A 24,206-nucleotide genomic window follows, 5' to 3' on the forward strand; every position below is an offset into this window, starting at 1 on the left:
TTCAGAAGAGGCTTTTCTGAAATTTGGCCTGTCTCCCCGGGGTCAAATTTTGGAAAAACCTCCTCTTTTGACACATTCTTTATGCCTCGTAGAACAAGGTTTACAGGGATGGCAAAAGAATGCATCCACTTTTCCAAATATTTTTGGAAGCCATATACCAGCCATCTGGACCCCAGCAGGGACCAGTTTAACTCCCACCTCAGCCGGATGAGGATTCAGGTGGAGTGCACTTTTGCCCACCTCAATTCACAGTTTAGGTGCCTCCTGACCCACCTCGACGTGGGGGAGCACAAGGTAAGTGGGGTTGCATATAGAGGCAAATATATATGCTGTCACGTTGCTGAATTGGAGGGAAGCAGCCAGATCGCTGCTGCACCCCTAGGTGGGGGTGTTGGCCCCAGAAATTGGTATGGGGGAGCCATGTGGGGTATTGAATGGGAGCTTATTGTTTGTTAATCTTATGTACACTATTTATGTGAGTATATAATGTCTGTGTGTGTAGGTAGGAATCTGTAATCTGTGTGGAAGCTGAATATTTCTGTGAATGTGGTTAAGCATGGCTATGGACAGGCTGAGTAGCAAAGCCCTGTGGAACAATGACTCTCAATAGGCTATGGACACACCCAAAGAATGGGATTTGTCACCTGAGGGCAGCCAGCAGGAAACATAGAGATTGGCCTCGGACCAGGTGACTTGCTGCATACAAGAAGAGGCCAGGAAGGGAATAAAAGAGGCCATGTGGTCGATGCCATTTTTTTCTCAGCTCAGCACTTCATCCCAGAGGCAGCACTGCAGGGATTGAAGAGCCCGGAAGACCTGTGAACCCATCCTGATCGTAGGATGTGCAATAAGAACTTTTAAGCCAGAAGCTGCAACACCTCTGCTAGAGCCTGCATCGAGAACTGGGAGATTCGGTGCATGTAACGTACTGTACTTTAATAACCTTACTCTCAGGCTTTTCTTTCTTGTGTTAATAAACCTTTAGTTTTAGATTCTAAAGGATTGGCCCAGCGTGATTTGTGGGTAAGATCCAGAGGGTAAATTGACCAGGGATCTGTGGCTGGTTTCTTGGAACCGGACAGAACAGAACTTGTTCGGAGTAGGTGGGATTGGGTGCTAGGACCCCCCACCTGTGTATGAGGCCCGGGGCCATCTGGGGCACGGATATTGCTGGGGTGTCAGAGGGGTTTTGCTCGGGAGGCTTCAGGCAGGCAGCTGAAGCGCTCTGTGTGACTGGTTTTTGGCCTGTGTGGAGAGGTCGCCAGTCGGGGGCTGTAAGGAGCCCCGGATTTGAGCAATTCGCCCTGAGCGGACGCACTCAGCTGTGCCCAGATACGGCCCGGACTGTCACAAAAAATAGCATCTTTTCCACTGAAGGCATGAATACAAAGATTAGGACAAGACTATACAACACTCAGTCCTATTTAAGTCAGTTCTGCTGATATGAATAAAATGCAATAGTTACCTGATTTCCGCCCATAGGACAGCACTTCTAATCAGCAATGACAGTCCAGGGATTTAACTACTAAAAAGCATCTCAACAGAAGTCCATTATAGTGACTACTTTTTTGTTTTGGATCCCACCCATGAGCAATATATTGAGCCCCATGTAAACCCAGCTCACACCGTGGGCTGCAAACAAACAGTCCTCATGTTGAGTAGCCCTGAAGTAATCCTAACTATAGATTAAAAAATGAAGGAGTCTAAAATAGCTGTTAACACTCATGAAAGAGACCTTGGAATCATTGTGGCTAGTTTCCTGAAAACATCTGTTCAACGTGCAGTGGCAATTTAAAAACTAAAACTCTAACTGAATATTGGGAATCCTTAGGAAAAGGAGTAGATAATAAGAAAAACTATCAGACTGCCTCTATATAAAATCATTGGATGCCCACAATTTGAATGCTATATGAAGATCTCGTCACCCCATCTAAAAAAAAATCTATTGAATTTAGAAAAGGTACAGAAAGTGCAACGGAAATGATTAGAGTAAGGAACTGCTTCCATAAAAGGAGAGATTAATGATACTCATAGAATCATAGAACCATAGAGCTGGAAGAGACCTCAGAAAGTCAAGTCCAGCCCCCTGCTCTAGGCAGGACCAATCCCAACTAGATCAACCCAGTCAGGGCTTTGTCAAGCCGAGACTTAAACACCTCTAGGGATGGAGACTCCGCTACTTCCCTAGGTAACCTGGGAACTTCACTTGCTATCCCCAGCCCTTATATACTCTTACTAGGTTGAGACAGAAGGTGTGGGCTCTGGGGTGGGAATAAGGGATTTGGGTGTGGGAAGGGGTGCAAGCTCTGGGAGGGAATTTGGATGGAGGAGAAGGGGATGTTGGCTTAGGGAGGGGGCTCCAGGCTCGGGAGTGTTGGGCTCAGGTGGAAGGTTGGGGTGCTGAGCAAGCCATGGGCTTTTGGATGTGAGAGTGCAGGAGTTTGTGCTAGATATGTGAGGGACTAGGCAAGAAGGTTGTGAGTATGATGGGCTCAGGACACAGATCTGTGATGTGTGGATGGTGGAGGAATGTTGTGGCAGAAGACTGAGGATGTGGGAATGCAGGAGTTTGGGGATGTAAGAGGCTCAGGACAGGGGTTTCCAGTGTCTGATAGGCACAGATTTGGGGTCAGGTGGTGCAGGAGTGTTATGATGCTGCAGTGAGATGGGGATTTGGCCCCAACTGGGGGCTTGTTGGCCAGGTTTCATTCTTAAATAAAATATTAAGTCAAACTCAAAAGGTCTTAGCATTGTCTTTATTTATGACAGGGGTGAGGAACCTGTTTTGAGTCAAAGGTCACTGACCCATAGAAATGTCAGTTGGGGCCACACAAGTAAGATGCAAAAAAAACTCCAACCCCCCCCCTCCCCAACCCTCACTAATATGGTCCCAACTATGCTGGTGGGGGCAGGGGCCAGGGAGAAAGTGCTGCTGGGTGGCAGGATGCTGGCTTACATGGCAGGGTGCTGGGGCAGGTGGCAGGGTGCTGGGATCAGGAACATGGTCTTTCTGGACACTGGGGTGGGTGGCAGGGTGCTGAGACAAGGAACAGGGTGCTGCTGGGTGCTAGGGTGGATGACAAGGTGCCGTGGCCAGAGCCAGGGTGGTGCTGGGTCCTGGGGTGGCAGGGTGCTGGGGCCAGGGACAGGGTGGTGCCATGTGCTAGGGTGGAAGGCAGGGTGCTGGGGCTAGGGACAAGGTGGTGCTGAATCCTGGGGTGGGTGGCAGGGTGCTGGGGCCAGGGTTAGGGTGGTGCTGGGTGTTAGGGTGGATGGCAAGGTGCTGGGGACAGTGTTGGTGGGGACTGGGTACTCATGGGGGGACTAGACGGGGCAGCTGGGACTAGTACCTGGCAATCCTGCAGCACCTCTGGGTTCCGGGAAGTGTGCGACTGCACTCCCCCTCCCCAAACAGCTGGCATGCGTGCTGCCTGAGCAGCAGGAGCTGTTGCACCCCAGCAATTTACTTCTGCAATGCCGTCCTGCATGGGGAGGGCACGAGGAGTCCCAGGGCAGAACGTGCTGCCTGCATAGTTTGGGCTGCGCAGCCCTGGGTCTCCTGAACTTCTTCCCTTCCCCAGCTCCACACAGAAAGGCCCCGGAACTAAGTTTCTGGTCCCACAGCCCCAGCTATTCAGACAGCGCACGCTGGCTCCTGTGGGGAAAGTAAGTGCTTCCCTCCCCGCTGTGGGTCACATGGGGTCACTCCTGTCCGGCACTCCCCTGGTATGCTGGCTGGGAGCAACTGCTCCCTCTGCCCCCGCCTCCATATGCCTCTGCTGGCTAGCTGGCTGTAAAGGGGTGGCAGTCTGCTCCCCCTTTTCTGTCAGTTTACTCTGGTTTTAATGGCCGCCCAGCCGTCCTTTTGTTAACCAGTTTACAATTGTTTCTGCCTCAATGGCAGTCCGTTCTGTAGTCCAATACCACAAGCATCTCCAACAGTTCTGCACCACTGCTGGCGGGTGGGGGTAGGGGGAGCCAGACCCACCCTCACTCACAAGTCCCAGACCAGGGCCCTAAGGACAGGTGCAGGAAAGGACCTGTCTGGCTGGTGGGGCTCCTGCCACATCGCACCAGCCTGCAGGCCATCTGTAGGCAAGCCCCGCCCTAGGCTTCTTCCTACCCTCAGGGACCTCAAACTTCAGGCCCCCATGGTCTCCTAGCTCTGATGCTCACCACCTCCGCACCTTAACTCCAGGCATTGGGATAATGCTGGTGCTTCCTCCCCCGCTCCGATTCTGCTCCCATTCCCCCATCTCCTTCTAATTTCCCTCACTGCCTCTCCCTCCCTATCTCTTGCGGCCACCGTTCTTTTGAATTCCCCGCTCTGGTTCCACCCTGCTAACCCCTCCCCCTGATGCATGCTCCATCTTGACGTCACCCATCCTGCTCCCTCCTGTCCCGGGTGCACAGCCCGGCGGGCAACTGATGTCTCCTGGTTCAGCGTTCCTTCGGTGGAAGAACAGCTCTGCTGTTTTTTTTTCTGTGCCACTGTGGAAGAAAAGGCGGCACAGACAGGCGTCCACCCGTTGTATGCCCTGTAAAAGGCAGGAGTCAATGAGGACTGCATGCAGGATGGATCAGTCCTCCCCCCTTGGATGGGCCCGTCCTGTCACACCAGCGCTCTCTCTTTCAGAGGGGGCGGGGAAGTGCCGGCTCCTTGCGGAACCCCTACTTTTGCTTTGCGGATCCCCAGGGTTCCATGGAGCACCAATTGGGAAACACTGCTCTAGAGCACTGCCAGAGACCAGGATCCCTTTCAGCTCTTTCTATTGGCTGCTGCCTTTCCCCAGCTGGTAGGCAAGGTGTGGGGAAGATGCGAGCCCTTTCAATAGAAGCAGTTTGAAGGGCTCACTCTCCTCTCCTTTAAAGGCTACGATCTATGGGCCAGGGTCTGAAACTGCCTCGCGGTCTGGATCAAAGCCCTAGGTAGGCTGGATCCAACCACTGAGAAGTTTTTGCCTTCCTCTGCACTAGACCCTGCGTCCCTCCCAGACCTGAGAAAGAGTCCAGGAATCCTGACGGGGTCTGTTTCTCCCCAGAGTTATTAACAAAATAAGACTATACTTATATTAAGGCTAACCAGTGTCCCTTAAGTGACTTGCCACGAGATGTCAGAACATGTTAGTGATAGAGCTGAATGGGTCTAATATTTATTTAATTTTCTTTCTTTTTTATAGAATTAGACATAGTGCTCCTGCCAGCTAACTGCTAAGTAATCTGCCAAAAATAGCAGTTTTCCAGTGCCTTAGTAACCCTGAGATAGAGATGATGTGGGGCAGGGGTGAGGAGGAGGGCAAGAGGAATTGGTCCCTCTATTTGGTGCTTGACTTGTACTGGGCATGCTCAGCAATACTGCTGAAGCTGCTGTCCCCTGTCTGCCTCCCCATGCTCTCACTCTTCTCCCCATCATGGCATGCACAGGTTCCCCCGCCCCAGCAAAATCTGAAATGACACCACTGTTCCTCCTTTCTTTACAGCACATGCAGAATGGCTGTCCTCGGTATAACAGAAGCTTTAAGGGGGTAGCCGAGTTAGTCTGCTACAGAAAAAACAATAACAAAAGGTCTGGTAGCACTGTATAGACTAACAAAACATGTAGATGTTATCATGAGCTTTTGTGGGCACATCTGAAGAAGTGGGCTGTGCCCACAAAAGCTCTACATGTTTTGTTAGTCTATAGCGTGCTACCAGATCATTTGTTGTTTTTTTCTCGGTATAATAGTTCTTCACATATTTTGAGATCTGTTACCTCCACCACCACCCTCTTGGTCTTTCTCTCTCTCTCTCTCTCTCTCTTTTTTTTTTCCTGAAACATGCCTAGTTTTTGTAACTTTTCACTCGCAAGTCAGGTTTGCGAACCCCTTAATCATATTTGTTGCTCTCCTCTGGACTTTCTCCAGTTTGTCAACATCTTTTCTCAAGGGTAGCACCTTGCATTGAGGGAGGAGCAATTAAATGTGTGAGACCTCTAGGGCTAGAGAGTGGCATTTGGCTTTGGTCAGGAATGCAAGGCTGGCTCAGAGCCTCTCCCTGGCAGGGAGTTGTAGGAAACATTGTGCCCCCCCTACAGCTCCAGGGGAGAAAAGAGACCAGGCCTTCCCAGAGTTCTATCAGTCCCCAGCTGTGCCCGGTCCACAAGGGATGTAAATGCGTTACAGGCCTGACTCCAGGGCCTTGCTCTTAGCTCAAGCTAAAGTTTCACATGTTTTAACTCTGAAAGTCTCTACCTCCATTTTCTGTGTCACCCCAGCTAACCACAGTCACCCAGGTTCCTCAAGGGTCATGGCCGGCAAGGTTATCAGCTGCCCCCCCAACCCAGGCTGTGACCTCATTCACTCTTAGCCCCAGGCCTCACGCTACCTTCTCCTCTCTTCTCACAGAGCCCCCTTCTCTCATCCCACCCCCACATCCCTAACTGCCAGTCTGTGCCCCACAGACAGAGCGCCCCTCTGTCGGCCCCTCCCCCACATCCCTAACTAACTGCCAGTCTGGGCCTCACAGAGCACCCCCGCCATGTCCATGACTGTCAGTCTGACCCCACAGACAGAGCCTCTGTCTGCAAGCCCCTTCCCCATGTCCCTGACTGCCAGTTTGTTCCCACAGACAGAGCCCCCCAATTATTTGCTGTCTGCGCAGAGCTGGTTTGATATGGAGCGCAGGAAAACACACCCAGCCAAACATTTACCATGCCAGGAACTGCTGAGTTTTCTACAACCCTGTTCAGATCTACTACAGATCCTGGGGAGGGATAATTCAGTGGTTTGAGCATTGGCTTGCTAAATCCAGGGTTGTGAGTTCAATCCTTGTGGAGGCTATTTGGGGCAAAAATTCATCAGGGATGGTACTTGGTCCTGTGGCAAAGGCAGGGGACTGGACTCAATGACCTTTCAAGGTCCCTTCCAGTTCTAGAAGATAGGCAATCTCCACTATATATATAGACCCCTGGGTATTTTGGCAGCTGCTGCAAGGAAACTGTCGTGCAAAGGAAATACAAAGGGCGGGCCAAGCTTGTACAGGAAGCAGGCGGCTCCATTTTCTCTGGTGAGAAGTGCAGAACAATTCTGTGTCTGCTGGGGTAACATGGCTGCCACTGCCCCCAAAGACACGGAACAGTTCCTGAAAGAACTATTTTGCTCCATCTGTCGGGAATATTTTACAGACCCGGTGATTACAAGCTGTGGCCACAACTTCTGCCGAGGCTGCATCATTCCGTACTGGGAGAGCTGTGAATCAACTGCCTGCCCTGAGTGTAGGAATGCGTGTTCGCAGAGCGATCTCATACCCAATGTGCGCTTGGGAAAAGCTGCCTGGGAAGCCAAATACCTGTATCCCGCAGCCCCAGAAAGCGTGGGGACAGATAGCGGAGAATGTAAAACCCACGGGGACGCACCGAAACCCTTTGGCCAAGAGGCTCAGACTCCAATCAATGAGGTCTGCAAAGAGTCCCCGGTTCACAAAGATCCTGCTATAATCTACCTGGAGGATGCTGCTCAGGATCGAGAGGTAGGAAATTCCACTATTTGGGACAGGACCCTGGAAATCAGGGACAGACCAGACTCCACCAGCCTCACACTGTCCGTCCAAGGCCATGTAGCAGGGGTGGGGAACCTCAGGCCAAGGGACCTGATACAGACCCAGCTTGCCTAGATCCTTGCTTCTCCTCCTACCCTATCACAGGGCTGGGGCACACAAAGCCCAGTAGGCCTCCCAAGCTCTGGTGCACAGGGGAGTGTCTGTCTCCTCAGTTGGGAGCCACGTCAGTGAGTGAGGGTGGGTTTTGCTTGTTTTTGTGAGGTTTTCTTGTTTTTGTTTTTTTTGCTTCCCACTTGTGCGTAGCCCCTGGCTGATTTTTTTGTGGGTCAGGAGCCCCCAACCCAAGAAGGTTCCCAGCCCTGCAGTATGGAATCAGACTCCATGGAGAATTCTTCTCTGAAGTGTAGGCGCACAGACTGCTCCCTGGCCGCTCCACCAGCATTCCCTGGAGAGGAAAGGGCCGTGTCCCCTGCCCTGAGCCAGCCAGATTCCCCCCCCCCCTCCCCCCGCTGACGGGAACCAGGGCCTCCTAAAAGGGAAAAGCCACAAATCCCATCCTCATTCTCCCCACAGCTACAGATATTTAATCTCCGTACGAGCAATGTAAAAATACAGGAGACTCTTGTAATTTGTGCAATTGCTATTCACGGTTCTGTGGTCACGTGGGTCTCCTGGCCGGGCCGGTGGGTGGGGTGGGGCAGCAGGGGCAAGGAGCCGTGGGAAGTTCACCACCAGGTCAGGGAAGTGCAGCTCCCGGTATTTGCAAATTCTGTTATTCACAGTGGGGCCACAGACACATCCACCGCGGTTGGCGAGGGTTTCCTGTTGCTAGACAAAAGTGGCAGCTATCTTGTCTGTGTCGCAGTTGCCATCCACTTCTCCTTTGCAGGCTCCCCCCACTCAGAAAGTTTTGAAGGTTCATGGTTCAGGCTGTTCATGCACTTTAGGGCTGCTGGGGTGCCCTTACAGGGCAGAGTTAGGATTGGCAGTGTGGTCAGTGAATGTTTCTCTGTTTATTCGGGTGTTATATGTATGTGAGTTGTTAATACCCGGATGGAAATTATGTATCTACCGTTAGAATAAAAGACAGGACTATGAAGCACTTTAAAGACTAACAAGATGTTTTATTAGGCAAAGAGCTTTTGTGGGCCAGATCCACTTCCTCAGATCCGATCTGAGGAAGTGGGTCTAGCCCTTGAAAACTCATCACCTAATAAAACATCTTGTTAGTCTTTAAAGTGCTTCATAGTCCTTTCTTTTCTTCTCTTTTTTTTTTTTTCAACAAGATCAGACTAACATGGTTACATCTCTATTACTAGTCTACCCTTAGAATGTGATTGGTTGAATTGTTACACTTAGGGGATTAGAGATTTTTATACATAAGGGGTTGGGTTGAAATAGCACTTAACAAACACAATTCAACATCACTTTTGGGTGGATATATTAAGTAGTTTCAGGTATAAGGAACTGCAACATTTCTACACTGTTGTCTGGTATCCAGTAATTGCAAAATCAAGACAATGTGTTCCTCTTCCCTTTTTGCCCTCATCCAAACTTACACCAAAATAAGGAATTGAATTTCCGTTCACACTGTTGGTTGTTGTGCAAATCTGCGTATAGATACTCCTCTTTTAAGTCAGTTTTCTTAAAGTAACTTAAGTAAAATGGAAGTAGGACACTTCTCACAAAAATACGTGTCTAAACACAGTAATAGAGAGGTAGCCGTGTTAGTCTGATCTTGCTGAAACAAAAGGAAAAACTACGTAGCACTTTAAAGACTAACAAAATGACATCTTGTTAGTCTTTAAAGTGCTACATAGTTTTTCCTTTTGTCTGAACATAGACATGCATCAGAAAATCAAAAAGTGGGAATTAAATAAACTGAACTGTTAAGTGTATATGTGTGCGTAGACTAGGCCTCATAGGTCATCAGTTCTAATCAATGTATATTTTTACACACTCATGGCAAAAATGTACCACAAATGGTCAACTAGATGCAGCTACAAAAACCTTTAAAGGGGAGGTCGTGTCTTCAGGCTTTCTGCTGAATCCATGACATTTAATGTAGGGATGTGAACAACCCGTCTACTATCCGATAAGCAAATGCTTATCAGATAATCAACAGGCTGGTCAACTAGTTGCTTACCCCTCCTTTTGTTGCCTCTATCAGAAAGAGGCAGCAAGGGGCGGGGGAAGCGGAGGGGGTACTTCAAGCAGGGAGCCTGGGGCCAGATCCTGGGCTCCACGCTGTGGTGCCTCTTTGAAACATCATGTGCAGCATGGAACCAACTGGGCTGTCCCCAGGCTGCACATGGTGTTTCAAAGAGCAGCACTGCATGAAGCCTGGGATCAGCTGGGGACTCCCCCACTGCCCTCAGCTTCCATGTGACATTGTGTGCAGGCTCCCCACAGCAGGATCCCCACAGCATTTCAAAGTGGCAGCACCACACAGAGCCCAGGTGCTGTGGGGGAGACCCCAGCTGATCCTGGGCTTCATGCAGTGCTGCCACTTTGAAACACCATTGGGAGCACAGGGACAGCAAGGGTCTGCCTGGCTGGACCCACGCACTTGGCAGTGTTTTTGCCTTTGAAGTGTAGCAAGAGCTCTAGGGCTGTTGCTACACTTCAAAAGCAGAGGTGCCCTATCGACTAATCAAATCGTCGCTGCAAATTGCACTAACTATTTAATTAGTCAATCACTCGAAATTTAACATCCCTAATTTAATGTTTAAAATTAAACTGGAGTGTTTCAAAGAATCACATGACTCCAGGAGCTGAAAAACATCAAATATCACAAGACTTGCAACACAGTTATGAGAGTTGGCACAACATTTGTATCTGTAGCATTGCCCAGACATCGGTGCCTAGATGGTAGAACAGTGACTTAAGATCCACATTTCTGTAGAATGGTAACTGGATGTCTCTTTTCCCTTCTGTTTTAGGCTACCAAAAGGCCCAAGACCCTGAACAAGTGAGTGGTTCTTTCTCTCCCATTCTCCAATTACCTTGTTATTGTGTAGAAAGTTTGTTTGTTTGTTTTTGCTTCTGCAGTGCAGCCCCTGATTGATTATTCTGTGGGTCAATGTCTCTTGGCTCAAAAAATGGTTCCTTGCCCCTGCTCTAGATGTTTAACTTTAACAGGTGATTCCTCCCCTCGCCCCCCCACTTCCTTTCCATGGGCGTCTGGTATCCTAGGCAGGGAAAACATTGCCTTCCCAAACCACCAGCCTGCCTCTGGAGGTGCAGTGTTGCTGCCCCCAGCATCTGCCCTCCTAGTGCTCTGGGGTCACATACTGTTCTACCTCCCCAGTGCTCTGGATTGGGGAGGGGCCACATGCTCTCCTCCCTCCCTGTGCTCCGGGACCAGCGAGGCTGGGGTATATGCGCCCACCTACCTTCTTCCCCTCCTCATGGTGGTAGTGAGCATGCGGTCCATGGGCAGCACAAGGAAGTGGCTTGGCACCCATGAGGGGTGGGGCATCAGCAGAAGAGGCAGAGCAGAGGCTGGGGTTGGGTACTTGTCTCCCTCAGACCCATTTTCATTGACTGCCCATGTTTCTTATAGGAACAGTTATTCCTGAAGAGCAAGCCAGTACAGTAGGGTTATGCTCATAGCAGTAACCATTTTGAATGGTAACTTTGCCATTTCCTGCCTCTTTGCTCTGCAGTCTCAGTGATCTCTAACTGTATAGGAAGTTTTTTCCATCTGGGATATAAAATCACACCCATTCCCAGCTTGCAGTGGGAGTTTTCAATCTTTCCCATTCTTTCTCTTTGGCTTAATGGCAGTCTGGAACAGTCAGATGAATAATATCCCTCTATCTTGGATAGGTATGAAGAAGAGGAGAATTTTTTGAAACCAAGCAAAACTGAAGCGGACAAGCAAGGTAAAGAAAAACAGTTGACTGATTTTTCCACAGTCACTAGGAAATGTGCCGCCAGCCGTGAGCCAAAATGTCCAAGAAAGCTTTAAAACAGTTGAAGGACCAAAACTCACCCAACTTGGCAGAGTATCTCTGGTGCTTTTGCTAAAGAATGGGGAGAAGGATCAAACTACCTGTGGGTTTCATTCTGCCACCCATCACCATGGTATGGGGGCATCTTCCACATTAAATCAGCAAGAATGGTGATGTCACCAGTAGGATTCATGGAATTACCCCTTTAGGAGGTCAAAACACTATTGGGGAGGAGTTTGTTTTAATTTTACTTTTGTTTTAGAGTGGATTTGTTTTTGGTTGGTTTGTTTTTAAAGGTAGAAGGGGTGTTCGGATTGGCTATTGGGCAGAAGGGGATTTGGGGTTTAGAGGTAGAAGGAGGTATCTGAGTTAGGAATGTTATTCTTGGGGTAAAGAGGAAACCTTTGGAGCATTTCCTAGGCAGAGTCCGATTCTCAGTTCACCTGCTCTCCTCCGCTGGTTGTTCCTCAGTCATTGGCTGAGAATGCTTTACCCATTCTCACAAGCTTTGTCCTGGACTTTGTGACATTCGCACATTGTCCCAGAGGAGTGTGGTTGTCGTGGCGGTTCACAGACCATAATTCTAAGTTCATAATTTAATGTAGCTGGGGCTTGATTTATTAGTCATGTTGAATATTGGGACCCAGGTCTCCAGCTGGCATCAGGAGCTAACTGGTGGCTAATGGAAGGGCTGGTGCCTGGGTCTGATGGGCTCACAGTGGCCTCCTCAGCCATGGGGAAGATGCGCAGATGGTGCGTACCGATGCCAGACCAGGGATTTGGAAGGAATCATTTAAGGTGGTGGATGCTATGATTATGGCCTTCCCATGCTTTAATGGGGTCTATAGACAGACAGAGAATGGGGAGCAGAGTCTCTTCTCTTTACACACAAATAGCTGGATCAGAACCCACAGGGCCGCCAGCCATAGAGGCAGCAGGCACCCACAGCTGTGCTCCCGAGGAAGCAAGGCCGACTATAAAGGGGAAGAAGACAGAAAAGCTAATAGGAGGCAGAAGAGAGAGCAAGGGGGAGGGGCCCTGCCTCAGCCTGCCCCCAGGAGACTGCAGGCCCACAGAGAGAAGGGCTAATGGGCTTAATGGAAAATGAGCATCCAAGAACTGATCTCACTGATCACAAACTAAGGAGGGTCAATTAGGAGACACTGAGGTCCCTGAAGAGACTATCCAAGATGAGAGACACGTCCCACAGAGGCTTGTTAATACCAAAGGCCCGTTGCCTTTCTAGCTTTGTGGTGAAGGAGAGAAGCAAGCCATGAAGGAGATGTGCACACTGCTTGGGAACTGGGGATCCGGGCTGAGACATAAGGCCAAAGCATTATCACCACAGCTATTTTTAGGGTGACAGCAGCAGCCCTGCTAAGGCGAGTCCATTGCCCCAGGCTGACAGACTCCCTTCAAGACGCAGTGTAGCTGCACCCGTCCTCCTTCCCCCCTTCTCCCCTCTTCTCCGTTTTTATGGCTAAGCTGTTTCTAGGCTTGTGCTTTCACCGAGAAGTCCCAGGAACGTCCTGTCTGGTTTTGCTGGAGGCTCACTGGAAGGCTCAGACATGTCTAAGAGCTCCCACTTTAAAGGGCTATCAAAATAAAGAACTCAATAATAGTGGGGTATTTCCATTATCCCCATATTGACTGGATACATGTCACCTCAGGGCGAATTGCAGAGACAAAATTTCTTGATACCTTAAATGACTGCTTCTTGGAGCAACTTGTATAGGAACCCACAAGGAGAGAGGCAATTCTCAATATAGTCCCAAGTGGCACACAGGATCTGGTCCAAGAGATAACTATAACAGGACCACTTGGAAATAGTGACCAGAATATAATAACGTTTAACATGCCTGTGGTGGGAAGAACACTTCTGCAGCCCAACACTGTGACATTTAATTTCAGAAAGGGGAACTATGCAAAAATGAGGAGGTTAGTTAAACAGAAATTAAAAGGTACAGTGACTAAAGTAAAATCCCTGCAAGCTGCATGGACACTTTTCAAAGACACCATAATAGAGGCCCAGTTTAAATGCATACCCCTGTGGTCACCAACCGGTCGATTGCAAGGCCTCGACCAGTCGATTGCAAGGCCTCGACCAGTCAATTGCAAGTTGTTTGGAGCCCCCGCCATTTTCCCACCGCCCCCAAGAAGCCTCACCACCTACCTCCAATGAAATTGGAGGTAGTGCCGGCTTCCTGCAGGGTGGACGGAAGTCCTGCAGCTTTGTGCCACTTCTGCGAGGTTCCAGAAGTGTGCTGGCTGCTCTCCTCCGTCGTGTCTGTGGCGTGCCAGGCGCACTATGGGAGGGAGCGTCAGCCCCAGAGGAGGAGCACGGCGGCTTCCCTGTACCGCAGGAGGGGTGATTCAGGAGGGGAGAGTTGGGCCCAGAGGAGAGGTGCGCCGGCTTCCCTCTTTGGAGGGGGAATCCTGGGAGGAGGCTGGTGCAGGGGGCTGTCTGCTCTCACTGGCACCCTCTCCCCTGCCCCCTCTCCCCAGCCACCCTACCCCTCTCCCCACTCTCAGCCACAGAACTCTGTCCTCACGGGTACCCTATCCCTTGCCCTCCCAGCTCCCTGTTCTGTCTCCCCTGCCCCAGCTGCAGAACTCAGTCCCCACTGGCACCCTGTCCCCTGCCGAAGCACCCTTCCCCAGTACTATGTCCCTGCTCCCACCAACACAGTTGGGGCCATATTAGTGAAGCTTGGGGGTTGGGAGGTCGGAGGATGTTTTTTTTTGCATCTCACTTGTGTGGCCCCCAACTGACTTTTCTGTGGGTCAGTGACCCCTGAGTCAAAACAGGTTCCCAGCCCTTCTCAGAAATAAAGACAAGGCAGAAACTTTTTGTGTTTGACATAGTATTTTATTTAAAAATGAAGCCTGGCCAACAAACCCCCAATTGGGGTCAAGCCCCTGCATCTGGCCACAACATCATAACACTCATGCACTGCCTTTTTACCCAGACCCTACATCAAAGCCTATCATACACTGGAAATCCCCTGCCCTGAGCCCCTCACATACCCCAACCCAAATTCCTGAACTCTCACATCCAGAAGTCTGTGGCTTGCTTAGTACCCTTACCCTACATCTGACCCCAACATTGTCCAGTCTGGAGCCCCCGCCCCGGGCCAACGTCCCCTTCTCCACCTCCTCCTGCCTTCAGATTTCCTCCCAGAGCTTGCACCTCTCACCCCTTCCCACACCCAAATCCCTCATTCCCACCCCGGAGTCTACACATCCTGTCTCAACCCAGCGAGGGTAGGGCTAGACTGCAGGAGTTTTTCAGGATTCTGGAGATATCTCAGAAAAACTCTTAGGCATCCAGGGATGCGTTTGTTCTTCCACTTCTTTTAGTGGAAGAACAAACAATCTTTCAGTCACTTCTATATTCCTCTTTCCAACAGAAGGGGTTTTTCTCCCATTTGGTCCAGCCTAAACAGGCCAAATATTGGAAAAACCTCTTCCTACAGAAGAATTGGGGGGGGGGGGGGGGAAGCAGCAGTATAAGGGTTGGAGTTAGCAAATGATGGGGAGGTGGAGAATAGAGAGGGTGGGGCTTCAAGGAAGGGGCGAGGTAGTAGATCTTGGCTTATGTCATTTAAAAGTGATCTTGGGTGGAAAAAGGTTGGAGACCACTGGTATAGCCCCAAATTAAAAAACAATATAAAAGAACCAAAAAAAGAGCCACCATGGCTTAACAACCATGTAAAAGAAGCAGTGAGAGAGAAAAACGCATCTTTTAAAAAGTGGAAGTCAAATCCTAGTGAGGTTCAGAAAGGAGCTTAAACACTACCAAATTAAGTGTAAAAATGTAATAAGAAAAGCTAAAAAGGGGTTTGAAGACCAGCTAGCCAAAAACTCCAAAGGCAGGAACAAAATGTTTAAGCACATCAGAATCAAGAAGCCTTCTAAACGACCAGTGGGGCCCCTGGACAATTGCGATACAAAAGGAGCACTTTATTGTCTTTAAGTCAGTGCAGAAAAACTAAATGATTTCTTTGCTTTAGTCTTCAGGGCTGAGGACGTTAGGGAGATTCCCAAACCTGATCCATCCTTTGTAGGTGACAAATCTGAGGATTTGTCACAGACTGAAGTGTCATTAGAGGAGGTTTTGGAATTAATAGATAAACGTAATGGTAACAAGTCATGGGGACCAGATGGCATTCACCCAGAGTTCTGAAAGAATTCAGATGGGAAACTGCAGAACTGTTAACTATGGTTTGTAACCTATCCTTTAAATCAGCTTCTGTACCCAATGACTGGAAGATAGCTAATGTATTACCAATATTTAAAAAGGACTCTAGAGGCGATCCCAGAATTACAAACCAGTAAGTCTAACATCAGCAACTGGGCAAATTAGTTATCATAGAATCATAGAATAATAGGACTGGAAGGGACCTCAAGAGGTCATCGAGTCCAGCCCCCCGCCCTCAAGGCAGGACCAAGCTCCGTCTACACCATCCCTGACAGATGTCTATCTAACCTGTTCTTAAATATCTCCAGAGAGGGAGATTCCACCACCTCCCTTGGCAATTTATTCCAATATTTGACCACCCTGACAGTTAGGAATGTTTTCCTAATGTCCAATCTAAACCTCCCCTGCTGTACTTTAAGCCCATTACTCCTTGTCCTGTCCTCAGAAACCAAGAGGAACAAATTTTCTCCTTCCTCCTTGTGACACCCTTTTAGATATTTGAAAACAGCTATCATGTCCCCCCTTAATCTTCTTTTTTCCAAACTAAACAAGCCCAGTTCATGAAGCCTGGCTTCATAGGTCATGTTCTCTAAACCTTTAATCATTCTTGTCGCTCTTCTCTGCACCCTTTCCAATTTCTCCACATCTTTCTTGAAATGTGGCGCCCAGAACTGGACACAGTACTCCAGCTGAGGCCTAACTAGTGCAGAGTAGAGCGGCAGAATGACTTCACGAGTTTTGCTTACAACACACCTGTTGATACAGCCTAGAAACATATTTGCTTTTTTTGCAACAGCATCACACTGTTGACTCATATTCAACTTGTGGTCCACTATGACCCCTAGATCCCTTTCCGCCATGCTCCTTCCTAGACAGTCGCTTCCCATCTTGTATGTATGGAACTGATTGTTCCTTCCTAAGTGGAGCACTTTGCATTTCTCTTTATTAAACCTCATCCTGTTTACCTCTGACCATTTCTCTAATTTGCTAAGGTCATTTTGAATTGTGTCCCTATTCTCCAAAGAAGTCGCAACCCCACCCAGTTTGGTATCATCTGCAAACTTAATGGCTACGTCTACACTGGCCCCTTTTCCGGAAGGGGCATGTTAATTTCAGCTATCGTAGTAGGGAAATCCGCGGGGGATTTAAATATCCCCCGCGGCATTTAAATAAAAATGTCCGCCGCTTTTTTCCGGCTTTTAGAAAAGCCGGAAAAGAGCGTCTACACTGGCCCCGATCCTCCGGAAAAAGCGCCCTTTTCCGGAGGCTCTTATTCCTACTTCGAAGTAGGAATAAGAGCCTCCGGAAAAGGGCGCTTTTTCCGGAGGATCGGGGCCAGTGTAGACGCTCTTTTCCGGCTTTTCTAAAAGCCGGAAAAAAGCGGCGGACATTTTTATTTAAATGCCGCGGGGGATATTTAAATCCCCCGCGGATTTCCCTACTACGATAGCTGAAATTAACATGCCCCTTCCGGAAAAGGGGCCAGTGTATACGAGCCCAATAAGTGTACTCTCTATCCCAATATCTACATCATTGATGAAGATATTGAACAGTACGGGTCCCAAAACAGACCCTCGAGGAACTCCACTTGTTATCCCTTTCCAGCAGGATTTAGAACCGTTAACAACAACTCTCTGACTACGGTTATCCAGCCAATTATGCACCCACCTTATCGTGGCCCTATCTAAGTTATATTTGCCTAGTTTATCAATAAGAATATCATGCGAGACCGTATCAAATGCCTTACTAAAGTCTAGGTATATGACATCCACCGCTTCTCCCTTATCCACAAGGCTCGTTATCTTATCAAAGAAAGCTATCAGATTAGTTTGGCATGACTTGTTCTTCACAAACCCATGCTGGTTATTCCCTATCACTTTATTACCTTCCAAGTGTTTGCGTATGATTTCCTTGATTACCTGCTCCATTATCTTCCCTGGGACAGACGTTAAACTGACCGGTCTGTAGTTTCCTGGGTTGTTCTTATTCCCCTTTTTATAGATGGGCACAATATTTGCCCTTTTCCAGTCTTCTGGAATCTCCCCTGTCTGCCATGATTTTTCAAAGATCATAGCTAAAGGCTCAGATACCTCCTCTATCAGCTCCTTGAGTATCCTGGGATGCATTTCATCAGGACCTGGTGACTTGCTGACATCTAACTTTCCTAAGTGATTTTTAACTTGTTCTTTGTGTATCCTATCTTCTAAACTTACCCTCTCTCTGCTTGTATTCACTACGTTAGGCACACCTCCAGACTTCTCGGTGAAGACCGAAACAAAGAAGTCATTGAGCATCTCCGCCATTTCCAAGTTCCCTGTTACTGCTTCTCCCTCCTCACTAAGCAGTGGACCTACCCTGTCCTTGGTCTTCCTCTTCCTTTTAATGTATTTATAAAAGATCTTCTTGTTTCCCTTTATGCCTGTAGCTAGTTTGATCTCATTTTGTGCCTTTGCCTTTCTAATCTTGCCCCTGCATTCCCGTGTTGCTTGCCTATATTCATCCTTTGTTAGTTGTCCTAGTTTCCATTTTTTATATGACTCCTTTTTTTATTTTGAGATCATGCAAGATCTCCTTGTTAAGCCAAGCTGGTCTTTTGCCATATTTTCTATCTTTCCTACACAGCGGAATTGTTTGCTTTTGGGCCCTTAACAACGTCCCTTTGAAATACTTCCAACTCTCCTCAGTTGTTTTTCCCTTCAGTCTTGCTTCCCATGGGACCTTACCTACAAGTTCTCTGAGCTTATCAAAATCTGCCTTCCTGAAATCCATTACCTCAATTGTGCTGGTCTCCCTTCTACCTTTCCTTAGGATCATGAACTCTATTATTTCGTGATCACTGTCCCCTATACTGTCTTCCACTTTCAAGTTCTCAACTAGTTCCTCCCTATTTGTTAAAACCAAATCCAGAACAGCTTCTCCTCTGGTAGCTTTTTCAACCTTCTGAAACAGAAAGTTGTCTCCAATGCAGTCCAGAAACTTATTGGATAGCATGTGCCTCGCTGTGTTAGTTTCCCAACATATGTCTGGATAGTTGAAGTCCCCCATCACCACCAAATCTTGGGCTTTGGATAGTTTTGTTAATTGTTTAAAAAAGGTCTCATCCAGCTCTTCCACCTGGCTAGGTGGCCTGTAGTAGACTCCTAGCATGATATCACCCTAGTTTTTTACCCCTTTTAGCTTAACCCAGAGACTCTCTACACAGCTATCTCCTACGTTCATCTCCACTTCAGTCCAAGTGTGTACATTTTTAATATACAAGGCAACCCCTCCTCCCTTTTTTCCCGTCTGTCCTTCCTGAGCAAGCCGTACCCTTCCATACCAACATTCCAATCATGCGTCCCATCCCACCAGGTTTCTGTAATACCAATGATATCATAGTTGTATTTATTGGTTAGCAATTTCAGTTCTCCCTGCTTATTACCCATACTTCTTGCATTTGTATATAGGCATCTAAGATACTGATTTGATCTTGCCTCCCTGTTGTGCCCTGACCTTCCTTTCTCCTTCCCATTATAGGCCGTAGTCCCCCCCATTTCCAACCCATCTCCCAGTCCCTCACATTCAGCACTTACCTGTGGGCTTTGCTCACCTGCCCCCGTCGAACCTAGTTTAAAGCCCTCCTCACAAGGTTAGCCAGTCTGTGTCCAAATAAGGCCTTCCCGCTCCTGGAAAGGTGAACTCCATCTCCACCAAGCAGTCCTTCCTGGAAGAGCACCCTGTGATCAAGGAAGCCGAATCCCTCCTGGCGACACCATCGTCGCAGCCAGGCATTCACCTCCAGGATGCACCTCTCTCTGCCCGGGCCCCTACCTTTGACAGGAAGGATAGAAGAGAATACCACCTGCGCTCCAAACTCCTTCACCCGTACTCCCAAAGCCCTATAGTCACACTTGATCCGCTCAGTGTCACACCTGGCAGTATCATTTGTGCCCACGTGGATGAGTAGCATGGGGTAGTAGTCAGAGGGCCGGATAATCCTCGACAATGCTTCCGTAACATCTCGGATACGGGCCCCTGGCAGACAGCATACCTCTCGAGATGAACTGTCAGGGCGACAGATGGGTGCCTCCGTTCCCCTCAGAAGAGAGTCTCCAACCACCACTACCCTACGTTTCCTCCTCGCAGTGGTGGCAGGAGACTGCTCAACCTTGGTGGTGCAAGGCCTGGTCTCCTCCACTGTGGGGGGTGACTCCTTGTCTCCTGCAGAAAGTAAAGTATAACGGTTATGTAACAACACAGTGGGAGGGTTAGGAGCAGGGGTGGAACACTGCCTGCTGCCGGAAGTAACCAGCTGCCAGTGCTCACCCTGTACCACTGCCTCCTCCATAAGTGGCTGGTCAACAGTCCCACATCCTAGGACAGTGACCTCAGTGGACTCCACAGGAATACTATCCAGGAATTCCTCATGGCTTCGAATGCTCCTCAGCCTGGCCACCTCCTCCTGTAGCTCTCCCACCTGCTGCCTGAGAGATTCCACCAGCAGGCACCTTTCACAATGGTTGTCTCCCCCAGCCTGGAGATCACTCAGTGGGAATTGCAAGCCACAAATACAGCAAGACCACACCAGGACCTGGGTAGAGGCATCCATGCTCAGGTTCTCTGTCTGGATACAGGCACAGGTGGAGGAGACAGGAGAAGTACTAGCACAAGCGCTTCGGGTCTTCATCACCATCAGTCACTCCCTCTGCTCAACTCCCTCTTCAACTCCCCTGTCTGCAGTCTCCTGTCCACTTCGCTCCCCTGGTCGCACTGCTCTGGCTTTTTAAAGCCTGCTTGCCTAGGTCAGGCCTGCCCCCTTCTGAGTCACACAGGGGAAGGCTGAGCCTGAGGCTAATCAGAGGCAATCAAGGGAACAATGGCAGGCTCTCAGTCCCAACTGCCACAGAAGCTGAAACTGAAACTGCTAGCACTCACCTGGAATCAGACTCAATTCACACTTCAAACTGTAAAATTCAAACAGTCAGGCGCACACACACTCACACCACAGCTTGTACTCTCACCGGGTACAATAGTTGAAACAATAGTAAAGAATAAAATTGTCAGACACAAAGAAGAATATAATTTTTGGGCAAAAATCAACATGGTTTCTGTAAAGGGAAATTATGCCTTATTAATCTATTTGAAACAAAATACAGGACTATGTAGCACTTTAAAGACTAACAAGATGGTTTATTAGATGATGAGCTTTCGTGGGCCGGAATTGTTCACTTTCAGTCCTTTGGGTACGATGTCCATCTTGCAATTGGATAGAAAGATGATGTCTGTCTGTATCTGTGCAAGTTTCTTCATATGGTTGATGGATTTCCATTCCAATCTAATAAACCATCTTGTTAGTCTTTAAAGTGCTACATAGTCTGTATTTTGTTTCAGCTACACCAGACTAACACGGCTGCATTTCTATCACTAATCTATTAGAGTTCTTTGAAGGGGTTAACAAACATGCAGACAAGGGATTCCCAGAGACTTAAGGGGCACCCAAGAATCCTTCAGGTTATGTAGTCTGGAGTCCGTTTGGTCCAAAAAGAGACCCGCTCCCTCAAAAAGCAGGTCACAGAGGGAGATATGTATGTCGGGAGGGATGCCTGACACGTTTAGCCACGCACTCTGAATTTGTTTTTTTATTTCCCCTCGTGAGTAGTTGAGTTTTACGAATGCTTGGTAAAGATCTTGAAGTTTCTGGTCTCTGTCAGTGGGATTGGAGCAGATGTAGTTGTATCTAAGGCAGGGTTTCCCAACCTATGGATTGGGACTCAAATATGGGTCGCCATTACATTTCAAAAGGGTCGCCAAGTGTCTCCCCAGGTGGCACTGCTCACCCTCCTCCCCCCTTTTTTGAATTGCCTTGGGTCACCAAGTCTTCCTGAATTGTCAAAATGGGTCCCCATCTGGAAAAGGTCGGGAACCGCAGGTCCAAGGGTGGGTCATATGGTGTGTCCTGGATCAAAGCTGGAGGCATGTAGGTAAGTGTAGAAGTCAGTGGGCTTCCTCTAGAGATTGGTATTGATTTTGCCATCAGTGATTTGTACTGTGGTGTCTGGGAAATGGATCTCTCATGTCAAAGTGTCCAGGCTGAGATTGATGGTGGGGTGCAGGTTGTGACATTCTCTGTGGGATTCGTCCAGTGTAGGGAAAGTAAAGGAGGGTTAATAGAGGATGGGAGCTGAGCAGTTGACTACGCGTTGACATCCCTAGCAATAACCAAGCACAAGCAGGGCTGAGTGACTTATCCAAAGTGAATTGACATTATCAAAGGGATCCCAAGTAGCTGAGCCCCCATTCTTACCCCCCACCCCCGCACCCAAGCAGAGGGCTCCAGCCCAGCCCTTTCTAGCATCTGCTACCCCAGTGTGTGAGCAGGGAAGTGCTGGCCACAGCAGCCTTTGTATCACTTAATGCCACTGGAAAACGTCTCCTTGGTGTGTGGGGATGTTCCCTCCTATTCCACATACAGGGCTAGGCAGGCAGGCAGAACTTCAGAGTCTCAATGCGTGGATGAGATGATGGAGTAGAGAGGAGAGGTTTAGATTTATTAGGTACTGGGGAAACTTTTGGGATAGGGAGAGTCTGTACAGGAAGGATGGGCTCCACCTAAAGGAAAATGGAACCAGATTGCTGGCACTTAACATTAAAAAGGTCCTAGAGCAACTTTTAAATTAAGAGCTGTGGAAAAGCTAACGGGTACAGAGGAACACATGGATCAGACAGAGACATCTCTTAGGTGAGAGTCTATTAATAGAGATTCTCTGTGTTCTAGTCAGGAGGAGAGGATGAACGTATGGGTCAGATCAGATGAGACACAATCAAATGAAAAATGAGTCTGACAGATCAGGAAATGGCAGACATAAATAATGACAACTTTTTAATGTGCTTATTATACACAACCACTAGAAGTATAAATAATAAAATGGGTGAACTAGAGCACCTCGTTTTAAAGGAGGATATTGACATAATAGGCATAATGGAAACTTGTACAGTCTTACCAGGGTACAAAGTAAATCAGAAGGAAAGAACAGGTCATGTGGGTGGGAGAGGGACACTATACATGAAAGAAAATAAAGAATCAAATGACGTAAAAATCTTAAATGAGCCAAAATGTTCCATAGTATCTCTATGGATAGTAATTCCATGTTTTAATAAGAAAAATATAGCAGTAGGGATATATTATCGACCGCCTGATCAGGACAGTGAAAGTGACTATGAAATGCTAAGAGAGATTAGAGAGTCTAAAAATAAAAAAATTAATAATCATGGGGGATTTCAACTATCCCCATATTGGTGGGGTACATGTCACCTCAGGATAGGATGGCTAAGCAACCAGTGGGGCCCTTGGACAATTGAGATGCTAAAGAAGCATTCAGAGATGATGGAGTCATAGAGGAGAAGCTAAATTAATTTTTACTTGATTCTTCACGGCTGAGGATATTGAGGAGAGTCCCAAACCTGAGCCATTCTTTTTAGGTGACAAATCTGAGGAATTATCCCAGATTGAGGTGTCATTAGAGGAGGTTTTGGAACAAATTGACACACTTAACAGTAACACATCACCAGGACCAGAGGGCATTCACACAAGAGTTCTGAAAGAAATCAAATGGGAAACTGCAGAACTGTTAACTGTGGTTTGTAAGCTATCCTTTAAATCAGCTTCTGTACCTAATGACTGGAAGATAGACAATGTCATTCCAATATTTTAAAAGGGCTCTTGAGGTGATCCTGGTAGTTACAGATCTGTAAGTCTAACATCCGTATCAGGAAAATTAGTTGAAACTATAGAAAGGAATAATATTGTCAAGCGCATGGCTGAACATAATGTGTTGGGAGAAAGTCAACATGGTTTCTGTAAAGGGCAATCTTGACTCTAATCTGCTAGACTTTCTTGGGGGGGGGGTGTCAACATACATGTGGACAAGGTGGATCCAGTGGATCTAGTGTGTTTAGATTTCCAGAAAGCCTTTGACAAGGTCCCTCACCAAAGGCTCTTAAGTAAATTAAGTTGTCATGGGATAAGAGGGAAGATCCTTTCATGGACTGAGAACTGGTTAAAAGACAGGAAACAAAGGGTAGGAATAAATGGTCAGTTTTTGGAGTGGGGAAAGGTAACTAGTGATGGTCCTGGTACCGATCACATTCAATTTATTCATAAATGATCTGGAGAAAGGAGTAAACAGTAAAGTGGCAAAACCTGCAGATGATACTAAACTGCTCTGTGTGGTGGTCACTGCAGTGTGCCCCCTCCCACACTGACAGGCAGGTCCCAGGACACAGGCAGCAGCTGGGCAGGGAGAACATCTCAGCACCCAGGAAATCAGACTCCAGGGCGGTCCCAGCGTCATGTTGTTACTCACAGCGCCCCTCAGCCGAGTTGCTGTGAGCACAGCGGGGTGGTTACAGGGCTGGAAATGGAAGCTGCCTTGCGGGCTCATAGGGCGGCCTGGCTGCGCGTCACATCCCCTCAGCCAGGAGCGCCCCAATCCCAGGCTGGCAGCGACCGTGTCTTTTGGACTGGGGCAGGCGCT

General features: G+C 48.3%; 1 protein-coding gene across 2 annotated transcripts in view; it reads left to right on the forward strand.

The window, feature by feature from the left end:
* Positions 1-7,052: 7,052 nt before the first annotated feature.
* Positions 7,053-24,206, forward strand: part of LOC149522164 (uncharacterized) — a 34,740-nt gene continuing 17,586 nt past the window's right edge. For both annotated transcript variants that reach the window (XR_016347266.1, XM_089770493.1), the window contains exons 1-3: positions 7,053-7,506; positions 10,479-10,507; positions 11,368-11,423. Coding sequence is in view for 1 of the 2 variants with exons in the window: in XM_089770493.1 (XP_089626619.1) it covers positions 7,084-7,506; positions 10,479-10,507; positions 11,368-11,423 (508 nt within the window). In the remaining variant the exon portion in view is untranslated. The remainder of the gene's footprint in view (positions 7,507-10,478; positions 10,508-11,367; positions 11,424-24,206) is intronic.

Source organism: Pelodiscus sinensis, chromosome 19 (genome assembly GCF_052426305.1).
Source record: "Pelodiscus sinensis isolate ZL-2025 chromosome 19, ASM5242630v1, whole genome shotgun sequence".
NCBI classification, from domain to species: Eukaryota; Metazoa; Chordata; order Testudines; family Trionychidae; genus Pelodiscus; species Pelodiscus sinensis.